Below are 16,729 nucleotides of genomic sequence, written 5' to 3'. Positions count from 1 at the left end.
AACAAAAACAAAACCACACACACAACCTAGGCAGAATTCCAGACCTGGGGAATCAGAATGAGCATTTTAACAAGAGCCCAGGGTGAACTGTGTGTGCCTCAAGGGTTGTTCTGCAACTTGGGCCTAAGCCGTTTAGGCCACTTTTGTAACCAGGAGGAAGCAGGTGGCATTAGAAGGCAACAGCAGTGGGCACCCACCTGGGAGGGTACAGGGATGGGCCTGGGAGGGAGCCACAAAGGATCCCCAGGGAGGTGCCCTCAGTGCTTCCCTGGATGTGGTCCCAACTGAGTGGGGAGTGTTTCCTCCCACTCACCCCCATGGGCCACTCGGTCACTCACCTGAGGCTCTGCAGGCGGGTCATGTGGCTTAGTCCATGAGTAAGCAAGGTCAAGGTGGAGCTGTTCAGCAGAAGGTGACCGAGGCTGGAGAAGAGGAGGCCAGGTGAACTTGGCATCTAGGGGTGGGGCACTGTCCTGTCTGGGGGTCTGAGGCCTCTGTGTTTAGCAAGCCTAGGGACCTCCAAGACAGCCACTTATATCCACACAGTGTCAAAATTCTACGAAATGAACTGTACTGGGAGGTCCAAATGCTGTTTCTCTGCATGAATTACTGAGGTCAGGCAGGCAGCAGTTCTCTGTTCTGAACCTCACGGACCCAGACTAATGACCAGTAATAATGGCAGTCACATATTGAGCATAAAATGTGGGCCAAACGCAGGGCTTGGGGCCATCTGGAAAGGTGGGTTTATTATCATCCCCATTTTACAGGTGAGGAACGCTGAGGCTCAGAGAGTTAGAGAACTTGCTCAAGGTCATACACAAACTGGTTGCTTCAGGAACAGAACCCAAAGCTATAGAAGTCCCATTCCTGAGCTCCAACCATATGTGACCCAGGCGATTGTACTTCTAGAGGCCCCCAGCCTAGGCCGGAGAGGAGAATAACAATAGCTAGCGCTTGTAGAGTATGAACTCTGACCAGACTCTAAGAATGTAACACATATTATCTCATTTAATCCTCACAACAACCCTAGCAGGGGAGATTGCTCTCATCCTCAAAGTTAAGATGAGGAGGCCAAAGAACAGAGAGGCTGAGGGACTGGCACAAGTTCACACATGAAGAGGCAGAACTGGCTGGGCACGGTGGCTCATGCCTGTAATCCCAGCACTTTGTGAGGCCAAGGCAGGTGAATCACCTTAGGTCAGGAGTTCAAGACCAGCCTGACCAACAAAGTGAAATCCTGTCTCTACTAAAAACACAAATATTATCTGGGCCTGGTGGCGTGCGCCTGTAGTCCCAGCTACTTGGGAGGCTGAGGCAGAAGAATTGCTTGGAGGCAGGAGAATTGTTTGATCTCAGGAGGTGGAGGTTGCAGTGAGCTGAGACTGTGCCACTGCACTCCAGCCTGGGTGATAGAGCAAGACTGGGTCTCGAATAAATAAATAAATAATAATAAAATAAAAAAGAGGCAAAAGCGAAAGATGGTCAACTGTCTTGGTTGGCTTAGAACAAAAGGGTTTTTGCTGGATGTGGGACTTCGGGTGCTAAAATGGGGAAAGCGCCAAGCAAACTGGAAGTGTTGGTTACCCTACCCAGAGTTGAATCCAGGCAGTGAGGCTCCTAACTAAGGTCCATGCTCCTACCCACTCCATCACAGGTAGACAGCTGGAAGAAGCTGGCTGGATTTGAGGGTAGCTACCCGTGGGGAGTTACATTTGGAAATGTCAGATCTGAGATGGGAAGAGGCCTCCAGGCACTGACGATCCATCCCCTTCCTTTGGACAGAGAATATATCATATGCCCAGTTTACAGATAGAGCAAGTGAGGCAGCAGGAGGTAAGGAGCAGCACTTGGTGCCTGGGAAATCAGAAGGAAGAAAAAGGCCCCCGGGGGCATGGATGAATCTGTCCTGTCCCCCATGGTACCACGAGCTCCTGGCCCCGGCCCAGGTGCCCAGCTCAGTACATATTTGTCGAATGCATGAATGAGCCAATGAATGACCTCACTGGGCCTCTAATCCCCTGAATAAAAGCTTCCAGAAGGCTGAGCCTAGATGCAGGCACATGAAGAGTGGGCAAAGAAACAGACCAGTGAGATGACAGGAGGGCCCTGTGGTCAAAGGTCTCTGTAATCCCTCTTCTCCTTTTACCTGATCCTCTCCCCAGGAGAAGCAAAGAGGGACAAGTGGAAGAATTTCAATGTTAAGGGGCAAAAAGTCAAAAGGCTACTTTCAAGCTGAATTCAAAACATATGTAGAAAAAAAAATCTGGAGAAAAGTTCACAAACCGTTCAACAGAAGTTTTCTCAGGGGGTGTCATCTCCAGGGCATTTCATGTTGTTTGTTACATATTTCTAGAATGATGGAACTTTTTATAGTCAGTGTATATTTTTGGTCATCAGAAAAAGTTATGAGATGAAAAGCGGAAGATATTCTGTTAAATTTTCTGTCCAGATACTGTTTAAACAGGAATCTGTGCAGGACGGGGACCTGACTTTTAGACTGAGGCTGTTTCTGGCATTTCTAAGAATTTGGTGACTTCAAATTATGGAAGAGAGTAGTAAAAGCTGCCAGTTACCAAGGAAACGACTGTAGACAAATGTAGTGGACATCTGTAGATTTTTTCTGCCCAGAGTTTGTTTCTTCTATTACTCACACCCTGAAATACCACTCCTCTAAGTCCAGGAGACAGGGTGGGCATGTGCCCAGATCTGGCTAATGAGAATATTTTGTGCTCACAGCTACAGTGATTGCTTTAGGGTGGGGCAGGTGACCCAAGCTAGTCCAGTGAGACTCAATCTAGGACCTTTTGTTGTAACCACCGGGAGAATGGTACTCCCTTTCCACTAAGCTGAGAGAAAGCAAGCCTGCAGGTATAGGGATGGCCCGCCTGAGAAGGAAGCCAAGGTGGACAGAAAAAGAGTAAGGGCCAGAGTGAAGTGAAGTATGTGAGAGAGAAGCCTGACAAATACAGAACCCCTGGATCCAGCTGTGCCTGAAGTCAGTGGCCTCATAATTTTCTATGACATAAGCCAGTACATTTTTGTCTTGGATTGCTTTGAGTTGCGTATTCTGTTTCCTATGACCAAGGTTCTTGCTGGCACTCAGAGCCAGAATAGAAAGTAAAAGGTCATGTAAGGGCATTCAGCTCACTTGGGTCCATCCAGAAACATGGCAGTTTGTGTTTACAAAACATGCAAAGGTTCCTTGGCATGCTACTCACTGACCATGCAGCACTAAGCACCATCACCACTCACTCACCCCCTTCCCCATTAACCACCGTCACCACTCACTCCCCCCCTTCCCCATTAACCACCGTCACCACTCACTCCCTTCCCCATTAACCACCATCACCACTCACCCCCTTCCCCATTAACCATCACCATTCACCCCCTTCCCCATTAACCATCACCATTCACCCCCTTCCCCATTAACCACCATCACCACTCACAGCCCCCTTCCCAATTAACCACCATCACCATTCACTCACCCCCTTCCCCATTAACCATCACCATTCACCCCTTCCCCATTAACCACCATCACCACTCACTCCCCCCCTTCCCCATTAACCACCATCACCACTCACTCCCCCCTTCCCCATTAACCACTGTCACCACTCACTGCCCCCTTCCCCATTAACCACCATCACCACTCACTCACCCCCTTCCCCATTAACCATCACCATTCACCCCTTCCCCATTAACCACCATCACCACTCACTCACCCCCTTCCCCATTAACCATCACCATTCACCCCTTCCCCATTAACCACCATCACCACTCACTCACCCCCTTCCCCATTAACCACCATCACCACTCACTCACCCCTTCCCCATTAACCACCATCACCACTCACTCACCCCCTTCCCCATTAACCACCATCACCACTCACTCACCCCCTTCCCCATTAACCACCATCACCACTCACTGCCCCCCTTCCCCATTAACCACCATCACCACTCACTGCCCCCCTTCCCCATTAACCACCATCACCACTCACTGCCCCCCTTCCCCATTAACCACCATCACCACTCACTCACCCCCTTCCCCATTAACCACCGTCACCACTCACTCCCTTCCCCATTAACCACCATCACCACTCACCCCCTTCCCCATTAACCATCACCACTCACCCCCTTCCCCATTAACCATCACCATTCACCCCCTTCCCCATTAACCACCATCACCACTCACTGCCCCCTTCCCCATTAACCACCATCACAATTCACTCACTCCCTTCCCCATTAACCATCACCATCCACCCCTTCCCCATTAACCACCATCACCACTCACTCCCCCCCTTCCCCATTAACCACCATCACCACTCACTCCCCCCCTTCCCCATTAACCACCATCACCACTCACTCCCCCCTTCCCCATTAACCACTGTCACCACTCACTGCCCCCTTCCCCATTAACCACCATCACCACTCACTCACCCCCTTCCCCATTAACCATCACCATTCACCCCTTCCCCATTAACCACCATCACCACTCACTCACCCCCTTCCCCATTAACCATCACCATTCACCCCTTCCCCATTAACCACCATCACCACTCACTCACCCCCTTCCCCATTAACCATCACCATTCACCCCTTCCCCATTAACCACCATCACCACTCACTCACCCCCTTCCCCATTAACCACCATCACCACTCACTCACCCCCTTCCCCATTAACCACCATCACCACTTACTCCAGCCTCTTTAGCCTCCATTTCCCCTCAAGGGCCCTCATCAGCGCCTTGGTGCCCTCCTCATCAAATTGATTGTTAGACAAGCTGCAGAAGACCAAACAGAGGCCAGGGTTAGTGGAGCCTGCCCAGCCCTGGAACTGAGCTGTCCTGTCAGCTCCCCTCTCCTGCTCTGTCCCCTGGGAGGCCAACTCTGCATCTGCACGCCCTGGGCCACCCTCGCTGTCCATGTTCTGCATGGGTATTTCTGGATCCAGGGCTCAGGCTCTGGGTAGGCATGATAGTCACAGCTGGCCCAGCTGAGAAATGATGCCCTGGATGAAGACTGCAGAGAGGAAGCTGGGGGACCAGGGACACACACACACACACATACCCTCCTGTTCTTCAGCCCTCTCCATAGCCTGATTCCCACAGCCAGCCCAGCAGAGCAAGGCTCATGAGCCCCATTTTCGCAGATGAGACGATCAAAGCCCAGAGCAGAGCAGCCACGCCCACAGCCCCTCTGTGAGTCAATGGTGAAATTCAGACCGAAGCTGTGGTGCTCATCCTTCCCCAGGCCACACCCAGCACTGCTGCACTTCATTGGGGGAAGGGTCATTAGTCGAAGTCCCATTGCCTGCCCTCCCAAATACCCTGCTCTCTTCTCCACCCCTCACCCTCAGCTGGGCCACTTGTCCCCGATCCCTCCACTCTGCAACTCACTCCAGTTCCTCCAAGTGGTGGCAGTGGCCCAGACCAGATGCCAGGTGGGTGAGGCCCTCGGTGCTCACACAGCTGGAGGTCAGCCTGGTGGGGGTCAAAGGGCAACAGGTCAGTCGGGAGCCCTGGGTCTTGGGAGCTCTGAATGCTGGTGGCAGAGGGCAAGGATGTGGGGTAGGGATGTGGGGGGCAATGTGAGGGGACTTCCTTCCCTTCATAAATCTCTTCCACCATGAACTCATCAAGCCACCATAGAGCTTGGAAGCAGAAGCATGGACTAGTTCAGTATTTCCTAAGCCACAATCATTCAGGTAGCAACTTCACAACTTAAGCCAGAATTAGGTATCACTGTAGTTTAGCTAGTTACTGTTGCTTATCACAAACTCTGCATCTTTAAAGCAAATACTGAAGAAGTGTCAAAGATCTATCTGTCCTAAAGAGTTTCTTCCTTTTTAAACATTTATTTTATTTATTTTTTGTAGAGATGGGGGTCTCACTATGTTGCTCAGGCTGGTATCAAACTCCTGGGCTCAAGCTATTCTTCCTCCTCGGCATCCCAGAGTGCTGGGATTACAAGCTTGAGCCACTGTGCCCAACCCAAGAGTTTCTTCTTGGTGTAATTAGTTACATGGAAGGAAAATCAAAAGTTAGGAAAGCTACATTTTGCAACTGTCATACTGATTCATTGATTCAAGTAACATTTATTAATGGCTGCTAAAATTCACCAATGAGAGTTTGAGGAAGACCAGAATATTTACATAATCTTAAAGGACCTCACCACATGATCTATGTTAATTACAAAGAGAAAGTCAGTAACTTTGCAAGTGGAGAGACCTGGCAGACACCACTGTCACAGGTGATCACAGTTAACATCACCAGCCCGAGGACACCGACACATCAGGTGCCCCGATGGAAGGCACAAAAACACAGCATCACCTGTGTGATCTTCCTGCCCAAAGGGCAGACTCCAGCTCTAAACATGAGGAAACATCGTACAAACCCAAGTGGAAGGACATTCTATAAAATAACTGGCCTGTAAATGTCAGAGAAATGCTATGAAAGACAAAGAAGGGCCAACGACCTGTTCCAGGTTGAAGAAGACACTAAAGAGATGACACTAAATGAGACTGTGATCCTGGATTGGATCCACGACTAGGAAAAACATGCAATAAGCAACCTTATTGGGAGAACTGCTGAGATTGGAGTATAAACTGTAGTTGAGATAATAGCAGCGTATCAATGTCACATTTCCTGGATTTTATAATTTTACTGGATTATGGAAGAGAATGTCCTTATTTTTAGCAAATTCGCTGAAATGTTAAGGGGTAAAGGGACATGATTACAACTTCTAAATGGTTCAGAAAAGGAGAGAGGGAGAGAGTGGAAGAAGAGGGAGGTGGGGAAGAAGGAGGGAGGGAAGAAATGAGCAAATGTGGAAAAATATTGGCAAAAGGTGAATTTGTTGTTTTTTCTTTTCTTTTCTTTTTTTTTTTTTTGGAAACAGAGCCTCGTTCTGTCACCTAGGCTAGAGTGCAATGGCACAATCTTGGCTCACTGCAACCTCAGCCTCCCGGGTTCAAGCAATTCTTGTGCGTCACCCTCCCAATTAGCTGGGATTATAGGCATGTACCACCACGCCCAGCTAATTTTTTGTATTTTAGTAGAGACGGGGTTTTACCATGTTGCCCAGCGTGGTCTCGAATTCCTGAGCTCAGGCAATCCACCCGCCTTGGCCTCCCAAAGTACTAAGATTACAGACATGAGCCACCACGCCCGGCTCTAAGGGTGAATTTGGGTAAATGGCACACAGCAGTTCTCAGTCTTCTTGAAACTTTGTATTAGTTTGCAGTTATTTTAAAAGAAAAGCAATGAAAGAGCATTAAAAAGGAAATAACTTTCTTGCCATGTGGCTTAATGTTCCTGAGGTCATGTTTACAACTGGGTACCCCTAAAAAGCATCTCCAGGGCCACCTGTGGTTTCTGTCCACAGGGTGAGACACTGAGTCCTCTGAGCCCAGGGCTGGGAATAACGGGAGGTGTCAGGGCAGGGCAGAGCTGCAAACGGGCCTGAGTAAATGTCTTGTCTGCATACCGAAATGTCTTCAGCTCAGACAGGGACAGCAGGAGGTTCTGCAGCAGCAGGGAACTGTCATCATTGTCCTCACAGAGGTTAACCTGAGACAAGCTGAAAAGGTCCAAGGATATCCCAGAGAATTTCAGGCTGGACACACCTCAGGGGTCATCACATCCAGAAGGGGGTGCCAAGAGAGGAGAAGGGGCCACCCAAGAGCTCCCCTGAGCCACGCTAGGGCTCTCCCTCCCCTCCACTGGCCAAGTGTGATTTTCTCCTGCACAAGGAAGAGAGAATGCTAGGGTCACACGTGGCCTGGAGTAGGCACCAGGGTCAACCAGAGAACTCAGGGCCCCACACAGAGTTTCCGGGTGCTGACCTGAGCTGCTGCAGCCTGGCACACGTCTCCATCAGCTGCCCCACAAGAAGGCTGTGGTGGGTCCCAAGGTCACAGTGAGCCAACCTGGACACAGACAGGGAGATGACAGTTTCTGAACATCTAGTCCAGTATGGGGGATTCAGTCTCCGCCTGCAAGGAGCTTATGGTGTAGGGGGAACTAAATGCCGATCAAACGAAGTCCTACAGTTTGCTATTCACTTATGAGAAGTGCTAGGAAGCAGGAGTCCAAATGGGGCAGCTGGTATGGTTGTGCAGGTTGTTCACTGCACAAGGATACGCAGCCGAGGAGGTGAAGTGAGGCTGAGATCCTACCATGCTCTATTTCCCAGAATGTACACAGGCAGGGCTGCAGCCACTCAAAAGGGTGACATTTTAATTTCCAAAACTGTGCCATATGGATTAGAGGTGCTGTGAATCCAGGGATCTATAACAGTGGATAATGGAAGTGTTTGATGAAGTCTTGGGGTCCAGGGGGCCTCCCTGAGGTGGTGGCATTTAAGCTGAGACCTGAGGGATGAAGAGGAGCTAAGCAGGTGAAGAAGGTAGGCGTGAAAAGAACATTCTGGGCAGAGGGCACAGCCAGTGCAAAGGCCCTGAGGTCTAAGCAAGATGATGTTCAGGGAACTGAAAGTTCGTGGGGGTGACTGGAGCTGAGACTGGGGCCTGGGGTGGGGCTGAAGCACCTCAGAAGTGGGTTGGTCAGACCTCTGCAGGCTGTGTAAAGACTTGGAACCTCTAAGGACTCTGGGCAGGGTGGCGACTGTTGGTCAGAAGTAGCCCTGCAGCCTCCCCAACACCAGCACCTGCCTTGGGGTCCCTGATGCTGGGTCCCACCTGAGTGCCACAGCTTCTGGATTCTCTTCCTGGCGAGGAAATTCCAGTTGGACACAGAGCTGCTGCTGGGTCTTGGAGATGCTGAGGAGCGAGCAGTAGACGATGTGAGGCCGGCAGCCTTCCTTGGAGGGCCCAGCTGGCACCCGGGCTGCCCGGTTCCAACTCTGAGACCCTTTGCCTGGGTCCCCTTCTCCCCTGCCAGGGACCAGCTTAGGATGGGAAAGTAGGTGCTTCCGTGAGTCACTACGATACCCCAAGTAGTGCCTTTTCAACAATTTTTCTTTTTCTTTCTTTCTTTTTTTTTTTTTTTTAGAGACAGGGTCTTCCTCTGTAACTCAGGCTGGAGTGCAGCCTGGTGGGTATGATCATAGCTCACTGCAGCCTTGAACTCTGGGCTTCAGTGATCCTCCTGCCTCAGCCTCCCAAAGTGCTAGGGTTACAGGCGTGAGCCACCGTGCCTGGCCCTTTTCAACAATTTAAAGTTAATAAGTTGATGAGGCTTTTCGGACCATGACAGAAAGCCATTAGAGGGATCCAAGGGCAGTTCCAGAATTTTCTGAGGGAGGGGCACAAGAACCACAGTGTGGTGGAAGTGTGGGGTAGCAGATGTGTCTCGAGTCTCCATGTGCGCTCTAAGCTCATTTCCTTTACTTGAATGTTATGTTCATGGAGGTGCTTATGGGGAGAGGGCTATGGGAGAGGATAAAGTCCCCAGAGCGTCCCCTTGTTCACTTCTGGAGAGAAGGAAGAAGCAGGGCAGGCTGTGTGGCTGGTGACAGTACATCAGACATCTTCACAGGCTCCAGTTCTTGTAATCCTCCTAGCCCCACAAAGGGCTGTAATTAGACTCTTTTGTAAGAGCAGGAGGTTGAGGCCAGAGAGACACAGTAATGGGCTCCAACCAGTAAGTGACTGAGTTGGGATCTGAACATATGTGAGTGAGATGCTAAAAACCTTTGCTATTAGCTACTCTGTGTGTCACTGTGTTGTTTCTGGTTGAAGAGCCATCATGTGCGTTACTGCATCTGGGGGCCCCTTCCAAGCAACCAGCGTGGACTCCTAGCCATGTCTGCCTGGATCCAATAGCCCTTTGTTTTGAATCTGGGGATGTCTTCTGCTGACACTGTGGCTTGACTACTGCACTAGTCCCAACAAATGTGTAGCCCCTCACATATACCCCAGGAGCTCCTGCCACCCTGGGGACTAGCTGGTGACACAGCTATTACCCCACAGGATGAAGGAAGGTCAAGGAAAGGTTCCAATGCTCATGAAAGATGAAGAATTCCAAGGGGGCCTCTTCTCTGGACTCACCTGATTTCAGTGACACTGCCTGAGGCCTGGGCGCAGACTTCTAATAGGGAGAGGATGCCAGCTCTGTTCGCCCACGGCTCCTGCACCCTGTCACAGAAGGGGACACAGATAAGGTCTCCCAGGGTGAGAAGCAGACAATCAGCACACATGACGGGGCCGGGGGAGGAGTGTTAAGGGGGGACCTAGAGGCTTTTTGAGTTTTTTTGCTTGTTTTAAAACTATAAAATACAACTAGGCATCAATCTAAAAAAGTAAATTAACATCACCCTTATTCCAACAACCATGATTGTGACAATCCAAACAGAAAATATTATTTTTCAAATGATATTTTATATTTATATTTTATGTTTTATTTTATTTATTTATTTTTGAGACAGGGTTTTGCTCTTTTTGCCCAGGTTGGACTGCAATGGCATGATCTCGGCTCACTGTAACCTCTGCCTCCTAGGTTCGAGCAATTCTCCTGCCTCAGCCTCCCAAGTAGCTGGGATTACAGGCATGTGCCACAGGTGAAATCGTGCCACTGCACTCCAACATGGGCGACAGAGCGAGACTCCGTCTCAAAAAAAAAAGTTATTTTGGGTGCTGTAGCAATTCTGGATATATAATCAAAATAATTGAAAGCTGGGACTTTCTGGCTGGGCATGGTGGCTCATGCCTAGCACTTTGGGAGGTCGAGGTGGGAGGATCACTGGAGCTCAGGAGATTGAGACCATCCTGGGCAAAACAGTGAGACGTCGTCTTTATTGTTTTTGAAATCAAATAACATTGAAAAAAGAAAGCAGGGACTGTCAATTGGACACTTGAATGGACAACCCAAGTGTCAATTGACAGATGAGTGGACACACAAAACGTGGCCTATCCACACAAAGGAATATCATGCAGCCTTAAAAAGGAAAGGGCCGGCTGCTGTGGCTCACACCTGTAATCCCAGCACTTTGGGAGGCTGAAATGGCAGATCATCTGAGGTCAGGAGTTCGAGACCAGCTGGTCAACATAGTGAAACCCTGTCTCTACAAAAATACAAAAACGTTTAGCTGGGTGTGGTGGTGGGCACCTGTAATCCCTGCTACTCAGGAGGCTGAGGCAGGAGAATCGCTTGAACCCAAGCAGTGGAGGTTGCAGTGAGCTGAGATCGCGCCACTGCACTCCAGCCTGGGTGACAAGAGTGAGACTCCGTCTCAAAAAAAAGGAAGGAAAGTCTGACACAGTGACACAAGCTGCAACATGAATGAACCAGAGGACATTATGCCACATGAAATGAGTCAGTCACAAAAAGATAAATACAGACAAATACAAATGAATCCACTCATATAAACTGTTTAGAGCAGTCCAATTCATAGATACAGAAAGCATAATGGTGGTTGCCAGAGGCTGGGGTAGAGGGAAAATGGGATGTGGTTTCATGGGGACAGAGATTCAGTCTTGCAAGAGGAAAAGAGTTCTGGAGATTGGCCGTACAAAAAAGTGAATGTACTTAACACAACTGAATGGTACACTTAGAAATGGTTAAGATGGTAAATTTTGTTATGTGTATTTTATAACAATTTTTTACAGGTTGTTTTGGAGAACAGCCAGTCCTTAGGTGCCTTGTCACAGGCTGCAATGAGAAGTGCACAGCTCTGTCGGTGACGCAAGTTTTTTGGGCACAAACATGAAACTGAATGTCGTGGAGCCTTTTGATCTAACTTCCAGTTTCCAGGAAAGTCAGGGGTTCGTGGAACACGTGCCATGACATCATGAGAAAGCTACCAGAGTCAGGAGCGGGACAGTCTGCAGTACACGCAGTTGCTGATTTTGTCAACAGACACTGACACGAAACAGAAAGCTGTGGTGAGGGGGTGGGGCGGTGACGCCGCAGGTTAGAAAAGTCAGAAGACCATCGCCACCCTGTGCAAATGGAGACCAGATGTGACTAGATCCTGGATCCCACAAGCCAGCTATGTCATCTGGGGGACAATGGGGACATTTTAGATTAGACTAGGTAGTACCTGACACTAAGGAATGGCTCACTGAGTTTCTTAGGTGTCCTGATGAAACTGTGATTACAGAGAAAATGTCCTTATTTTTGGAGATTCGTGGTGAAATATTTAGGAGTGGATTATGAGGTCTATAACTTAGTTGAAACCGTTTCAGCTGAAATAAAAATAAAAATATGAAGCAAGTATAAAAAATTATGAACAACTGTCAAATCTAGGTACTGGGAACAGGGGTTTAAAACAATTTTTCTTTCTACTTTGGTATTTTCTTTTTCTGAGTGTTTTAAAATGATCATGGTGAAAAGACAGACAAGAACTTTGTTTCAGTTTATTTTTGTCCTCAGTTCAGTATCCTCTGGAACTTTCTTTTTCGTTGTTTTTTTTTTTTTTCTTAAATCCCAAAACACAGGCCTCCAGCCTGGGGAAGGACAGTTTCTCTGTGTGCCTTGTGAGGTCTCTGGCACAGATGGACAGGGTTTGCTCAGGGTCCAGATGGCAGGGTTGTGGGTACAGGAAATGGCCGAGGCCATGATCCTGGGGGCCTGTTACTCCGGTGCTGCCCCTGCTCCCATTCACGCCATGGCCCCTCCCAGAGGCAGCGGGGGAAGAGGTACCTGAGGCTGAATAGCCCTGCGGGTCGTCCCACCAAGCTCAGGAGGATGGCCAGCTGCTCCTGGTCCAGGCAGCACTGGGTCAGCCTGGGGACAGAGGTCAGTCATTGAGGTGGCTCTGGCAGGGTGCCCCACCCCTCTGCTGTCCTCACAGGCTGGGCGGGTCACTCACGTGAGCTCTGTCAGCTGCAGGGACTGGCTCAGGCCGGTGGCCAGCCTGGATACGTGCTCTGGCCGGAAGCTGCACTCACTCAGCCTGAGGGCAGAAAGCCAGGGCAGAGCCTGGGTGAGGCCTGTGGGCACTGCTGCCCAGCTTCATCTCAGCCTCCCTGAGGGCCTACTGGGGGAGCATCCCACCCCTGAGGGCAAAAGCCTGGATCAGGGCCTGAGAGGCCAAAGATGCAGCTCCTGTCCTGGGAGCTTCCTGTCTCTTTGGGGAGGAACCTCCCGCACTCCCTGTAAGAAAGTATTAGGAGTAAGTTATTTAGGGAGCCTGACTCTAGGCCAGGCATTGTGTCAGCCTCTGGGTGCACGGGACTTCCTGCCTTACCCGCAGGGTCTCCTCTAATTCTCATAGCACCAATTAGAGGTGGGAAACTGACTAAGCCAAGGACACACAGCAGACAAGAAATAAGGGCAGAATCGGTTTTCCATCTAGGTCAGTCTGACTGCAGACCCCAAACCCTTAACCACTGCCTTACTCTCCAGGACCAGCACTGGCTGAGCTCCCTGGGGAGGAAGGTGTGCCTGGGATTCTCTATGGGGCCTGCTATCCAAGGCACCTCAGCCCTGGGTGGCCAGCAGACGGGCCCAGCCAAGCGAACAGGCCCAGTGAACGTCAGGGCGGTTCACTCTGATGGAGCAGGGCTGCTGGGATGCTTACAGGAGGGGCTGATGTTTGAGATGGGTTTTAAAGGATTGGGAAAATTTTATTTCAGAAAAGGCAAGGAAGGGAATGTTGGGCTGAGTGCGGTGTGAGCAGAGGCAGATAAGCTTCAGGCAGGGCTTGATCCAGGAGCAAATAGTGAAGGTTGTGGCTGAACAGTGTATATGTGTGTGTGTGTGTGTGTTGTGTATGTGGTATTTGTAGGTATTATGTGGTGTGTGTGCCATATTTGTAATGTGCCAGGTATGTACATGGGGGGTTTGTTTTTGTGGGGTGTGTGTGTATTGTGTGGTGTGTGTGGTGTATGTGTGTGTATGTGGTATGTGTATGGTATGTGGTGCGTGTGTGTGTTCTGTGTGCTGTGTGTTCTGTGTGTGTTGTGTGTGCTGTGTGCTGTGTGTAGGGTGTGCATGGTGTATATGTGGTATGTAGGGTTGGTGTGTAGGGTGTGTGTGTGGTGTAGGGGAGGTGGGAAAGAATGTGGTGGAAGGTGACAGTTGGATCAGACTGTGAGGGAGAAGATGCTAGGGACTTTGAACTTCATCCTGGGGTTAATGGGGAGCCACTGAGGGGCACAGAGTAGCAGAGGGGCAGTCTCAGATGTGTGTTGTGAAGATCCCTCTGGCGGCCGTGGAGTGAATGGAGGAGAGGAGGCCTGACAGGATGCAGGGATCAGTTTGGAGGCCCTGTTCACAGCTGAAGTGAGACATGTAAAGGAACTGGCCCAAGGCAGTGGCAGCGAGTCAGGGCTACCAGGAATAATGATGATGATGATAATAATAATAATAATAATAATAACAGTAATAATAACAGCTGACAGCACTCCCATGAGCCAGACCTTTTCCTGGCACTTTATATTTATTAACTCATTTAATCCTCACAATAACCCTAAGGGGTAGGTTGTGCTATTATCCCCATTTTACTTGTCCAGGGCCACATAGCTGGTAAGTGGCAGATCCGGGATTTATTTTCAATTGGCTTCAAAATATTTAACCATGACACTCAGAAGCCTCAGGGCCTGTAGTCAGGACATGGCTAAGAGGCACAAGTTCAATGCCAAGGCCCGGGCTGAGACTGGAGGCACGAGGGCATCAGGGGTAGATCTGGGGAACAGACCCAGGCCGTGAGCTTGAAGCTGCTCTCTAGAGGAGGAGACCGCCCAGGGAAGAGGGGGCCATGGAAGCCACTGCGGGTTCAGCCTCCTCTCCCCTCTCCCTCCCCTGTCCCATCACCCCGCAGGGATTACCTGAGTGTCTTCCCAGCCTGGTCCTCTTTGGAGAAGTGAATCCGGAAGCTCTGCTCTGAGCCCAGGCTGCAGAGAGAAGGGCCTTGGGAAGCGCGGTGCCCAGACGTGCCATCCTCCTAGGCACCCAGGGCACCCACGGGGCACAGAGAGGGAAGCAGGGCTGTACCCACAGGGACAAGGGAGGATGGAGGCCTCAGAACCAGAGGAGACCCACAAACTCATTCTGTGAGCATGGCAATACCGGGCCTTCCCACCCCGTGTCCTCTGTGGTCCCTATGGCACCTGGGCATCAGGGGATGGAAATTATGATCCTGTGCTCAGGAAACCCTGAGATTCAGAGAGAGGCAGAGGTTGCCCCAAGCCAACCAGATGGAAGGCTATAAAGTGTGGGTGTCTTGCTTCTCCCATCATCAGCCAGGGGCACCTGCTGACCAGCAGAAAAGGGCTTTTTGGGGACCAACATCCCCTTACTTCACTGAGGCCTCCCGGACACGTGGGCAGGAGGGCAGGGTCTCCACCAGGTACAGGGCACTTTCCTGAGAAACGCTGTTGTGACTCAGACTAGAAGGGAAATGGGGATGAGAATGGGAGTGAGGGCAGGACCTCCATGGAGCCCTGCCCAGCCCCCTCCATCTCCCCTCCAGCTGTCATTTCTAGGAAGAGAAACCTCCATGTCTAAGCATCCATTCTCCGGATGGACACACTGAGGCCCAGAAGGATACCATCCCCACAGAGGCAGAACTGGCACCAGACCCTGAGTCCGTGAGCACTGCACTCACCCTGCCCGCTGCCACTGTGGTCTGGGGCAGGGCACTGGCAAGGCCGGGCTGGCAGCTCTAGCTCCGAAAAAGCATAAAGCTCAGTTGCCTAGCAACAAGTAGCATCCTGGCGCTGGCTGTCACTCCCCCGGGTCACTGGGGAGACGGGGCAAGCATGTGGATGACTTCCTAAGGCACCTTGCCTGCTGCAGGGGCATCTCGAAATTTATGTCCCATAGATTGGGTCAGAAGAACTTCAGGGACAGGATGGACCAGAAGCCAGGCGGCTGCAATCCCACATCAGCTGGCTGGGGATGGAATGTTGCTTCCCTGTCCCCAGGTCCGATTGGCTGTAGGGGTGCATGGAGGGGCAACTCCACCCTGCCATGAGTCACAGCCTCTCTTGGGTGTTTGGTGGAGGCTCTGCCATGGTGGGTGTGAGGGACAGAGGATAGGACTCAAGGCCAGGGGAGTGAAGGCAAGGGAAGACTCGCCCCTTGCCCTCTGCAGACCTTGTTCTCTGGGGCTCCGGGGGATGCCCTCAGAAGGAGCCCCCTCGTGCTTTTGGCCCAGGGAAGGCTTCATCCTTGCTATCTGTCCTTCATGCTGCTTTCCACTTACTCAAGCGAACCGGAGATGGGCACCTGCGGCAGACATTCCAGAAGGCATCTGAGCCCGCTGTCACCCAGCAGGTTTGCTGAGAGGCTGTAGGGAGTAAGGAGCAGTGGCGGTGATCAGAGGTGCCTCCTCAGCCTGAGATGCTCCTCAGTTACCAGGAGCCTGCATCCACTGTCACTGCTACTGGACCCCATGTCAGGGTCACCAGCGCTACCACTATCACCAGTATCACCACCATCAATTACCACCACCACCAATATCACCACCACCAGTATCACCACCATCACCACCACCAATACCACCACCACCATATCACCACCATCACCACCACCACCACCATCAATATCACCACCACCAGTATCAGCACCATCACCACCACCACTTTCATTATCACCACAATTCTACACCACCAAGCCCAGTACCACCATCACCATTGCTTCCATCACCACTAGAACGACCAGCGACTCCTACGTTCTCTGCTACCATCCCCTCCCCAGCACCACAGTAAATCCATCCTCGTCATCCTCTTCCATATCGGGTGACCACTGCCAGCTCATGTGCCTCCAGCAGGCTTTCAGGGGTTAAAGAAAACCCAATTTGCCTTCACCACGCCCTCGGCCTGCATC

The 16,729-nt window shown here is 50.8% G+C and overlaps 1 protein-coding gene across 10 annotated transcripts in view; it reads right to left on the bottom strand.

Moving 5' to 3' along the window:
• The window catches only part of NLRC5 (NLR family CARD domain containing 5), a 93,107-nt gene that overhangs the window by 8,492 nt on the left and 67,886 nt on the right, over positions 1-16,729 (bottom strand). For 4 of the 10 annotated variants that reach the window (XM_007993406.3, XM_007993400.3, XM_007993402.3 and 1 more), the window contains 12 exons: positions 16,107-16,190; positions 15,199-15,288; positions 14,728-14,793; positions 12,768-12,851; positions 12,599-12,682; positions 10,006-10,092; positions 8,668-8,775; positions 7,840-7,923; positions 7,482-7,574; positions 5,393-5,476; positions 4,694-4,777; positions 339-422 (listed from right to left, as the gene is read on the bottom strand). In XM_007993406.3, coding sequence (XP_007991597.3) covers positions 339-422; positions 4,694-4,777; positions 5,393-5,476; positions 7,482-7,574; positions 7,840-7,923; positions 8,668-8,775; positions 10,006-10,092; positions 12,599-12,682; positions 12,768-12,851; positions 14,728-14,793; positions 15,199-15,288; positions 16,107-16,190 — 1,032 coding nt within the window. Of the gene's footprint in view, positions 1-338; positions 423-4,693; positions 4,778-5,392; positions 5,477-7,481; positions 7,575-7,839; positions 7,924-8,667; positions 8,776-10,005; positions 10,093-12,598; positions 12,683-12,767; positions 12,852-14,727; positions 14,794-15,198; positions 15,289-16,106; positions 16,191-16,729 lie in introns of those variants that run through there. The other 6 variants (XM_007993403.3, XM_007993404.3, XR_005243907.2 and 3 more) reach the window with 4 other exon arrangements.

The sequence above is a fragment of the Chlorocebus sabaeus genome, chromosome 5 (genome assembly GCF_047675955.1).
Source record: "Chlorocebus sabaeus isolate Y175 chromosome 5, mChlSab1.0.hap1, whole genome shotgun sequence".
NCBI classification, from domain to species: Eukaryota; Metazoa; Chordata; class Mammalia; order Primates; family Cercopithecidae; genus Chlorocebus; species Chlorocebus sabaeus.
The sequence above is the reverse complement of the archived record's forward strand: the minus strand, read 5'-3'. Positions and strand labels throughout refer to the sequence as shown.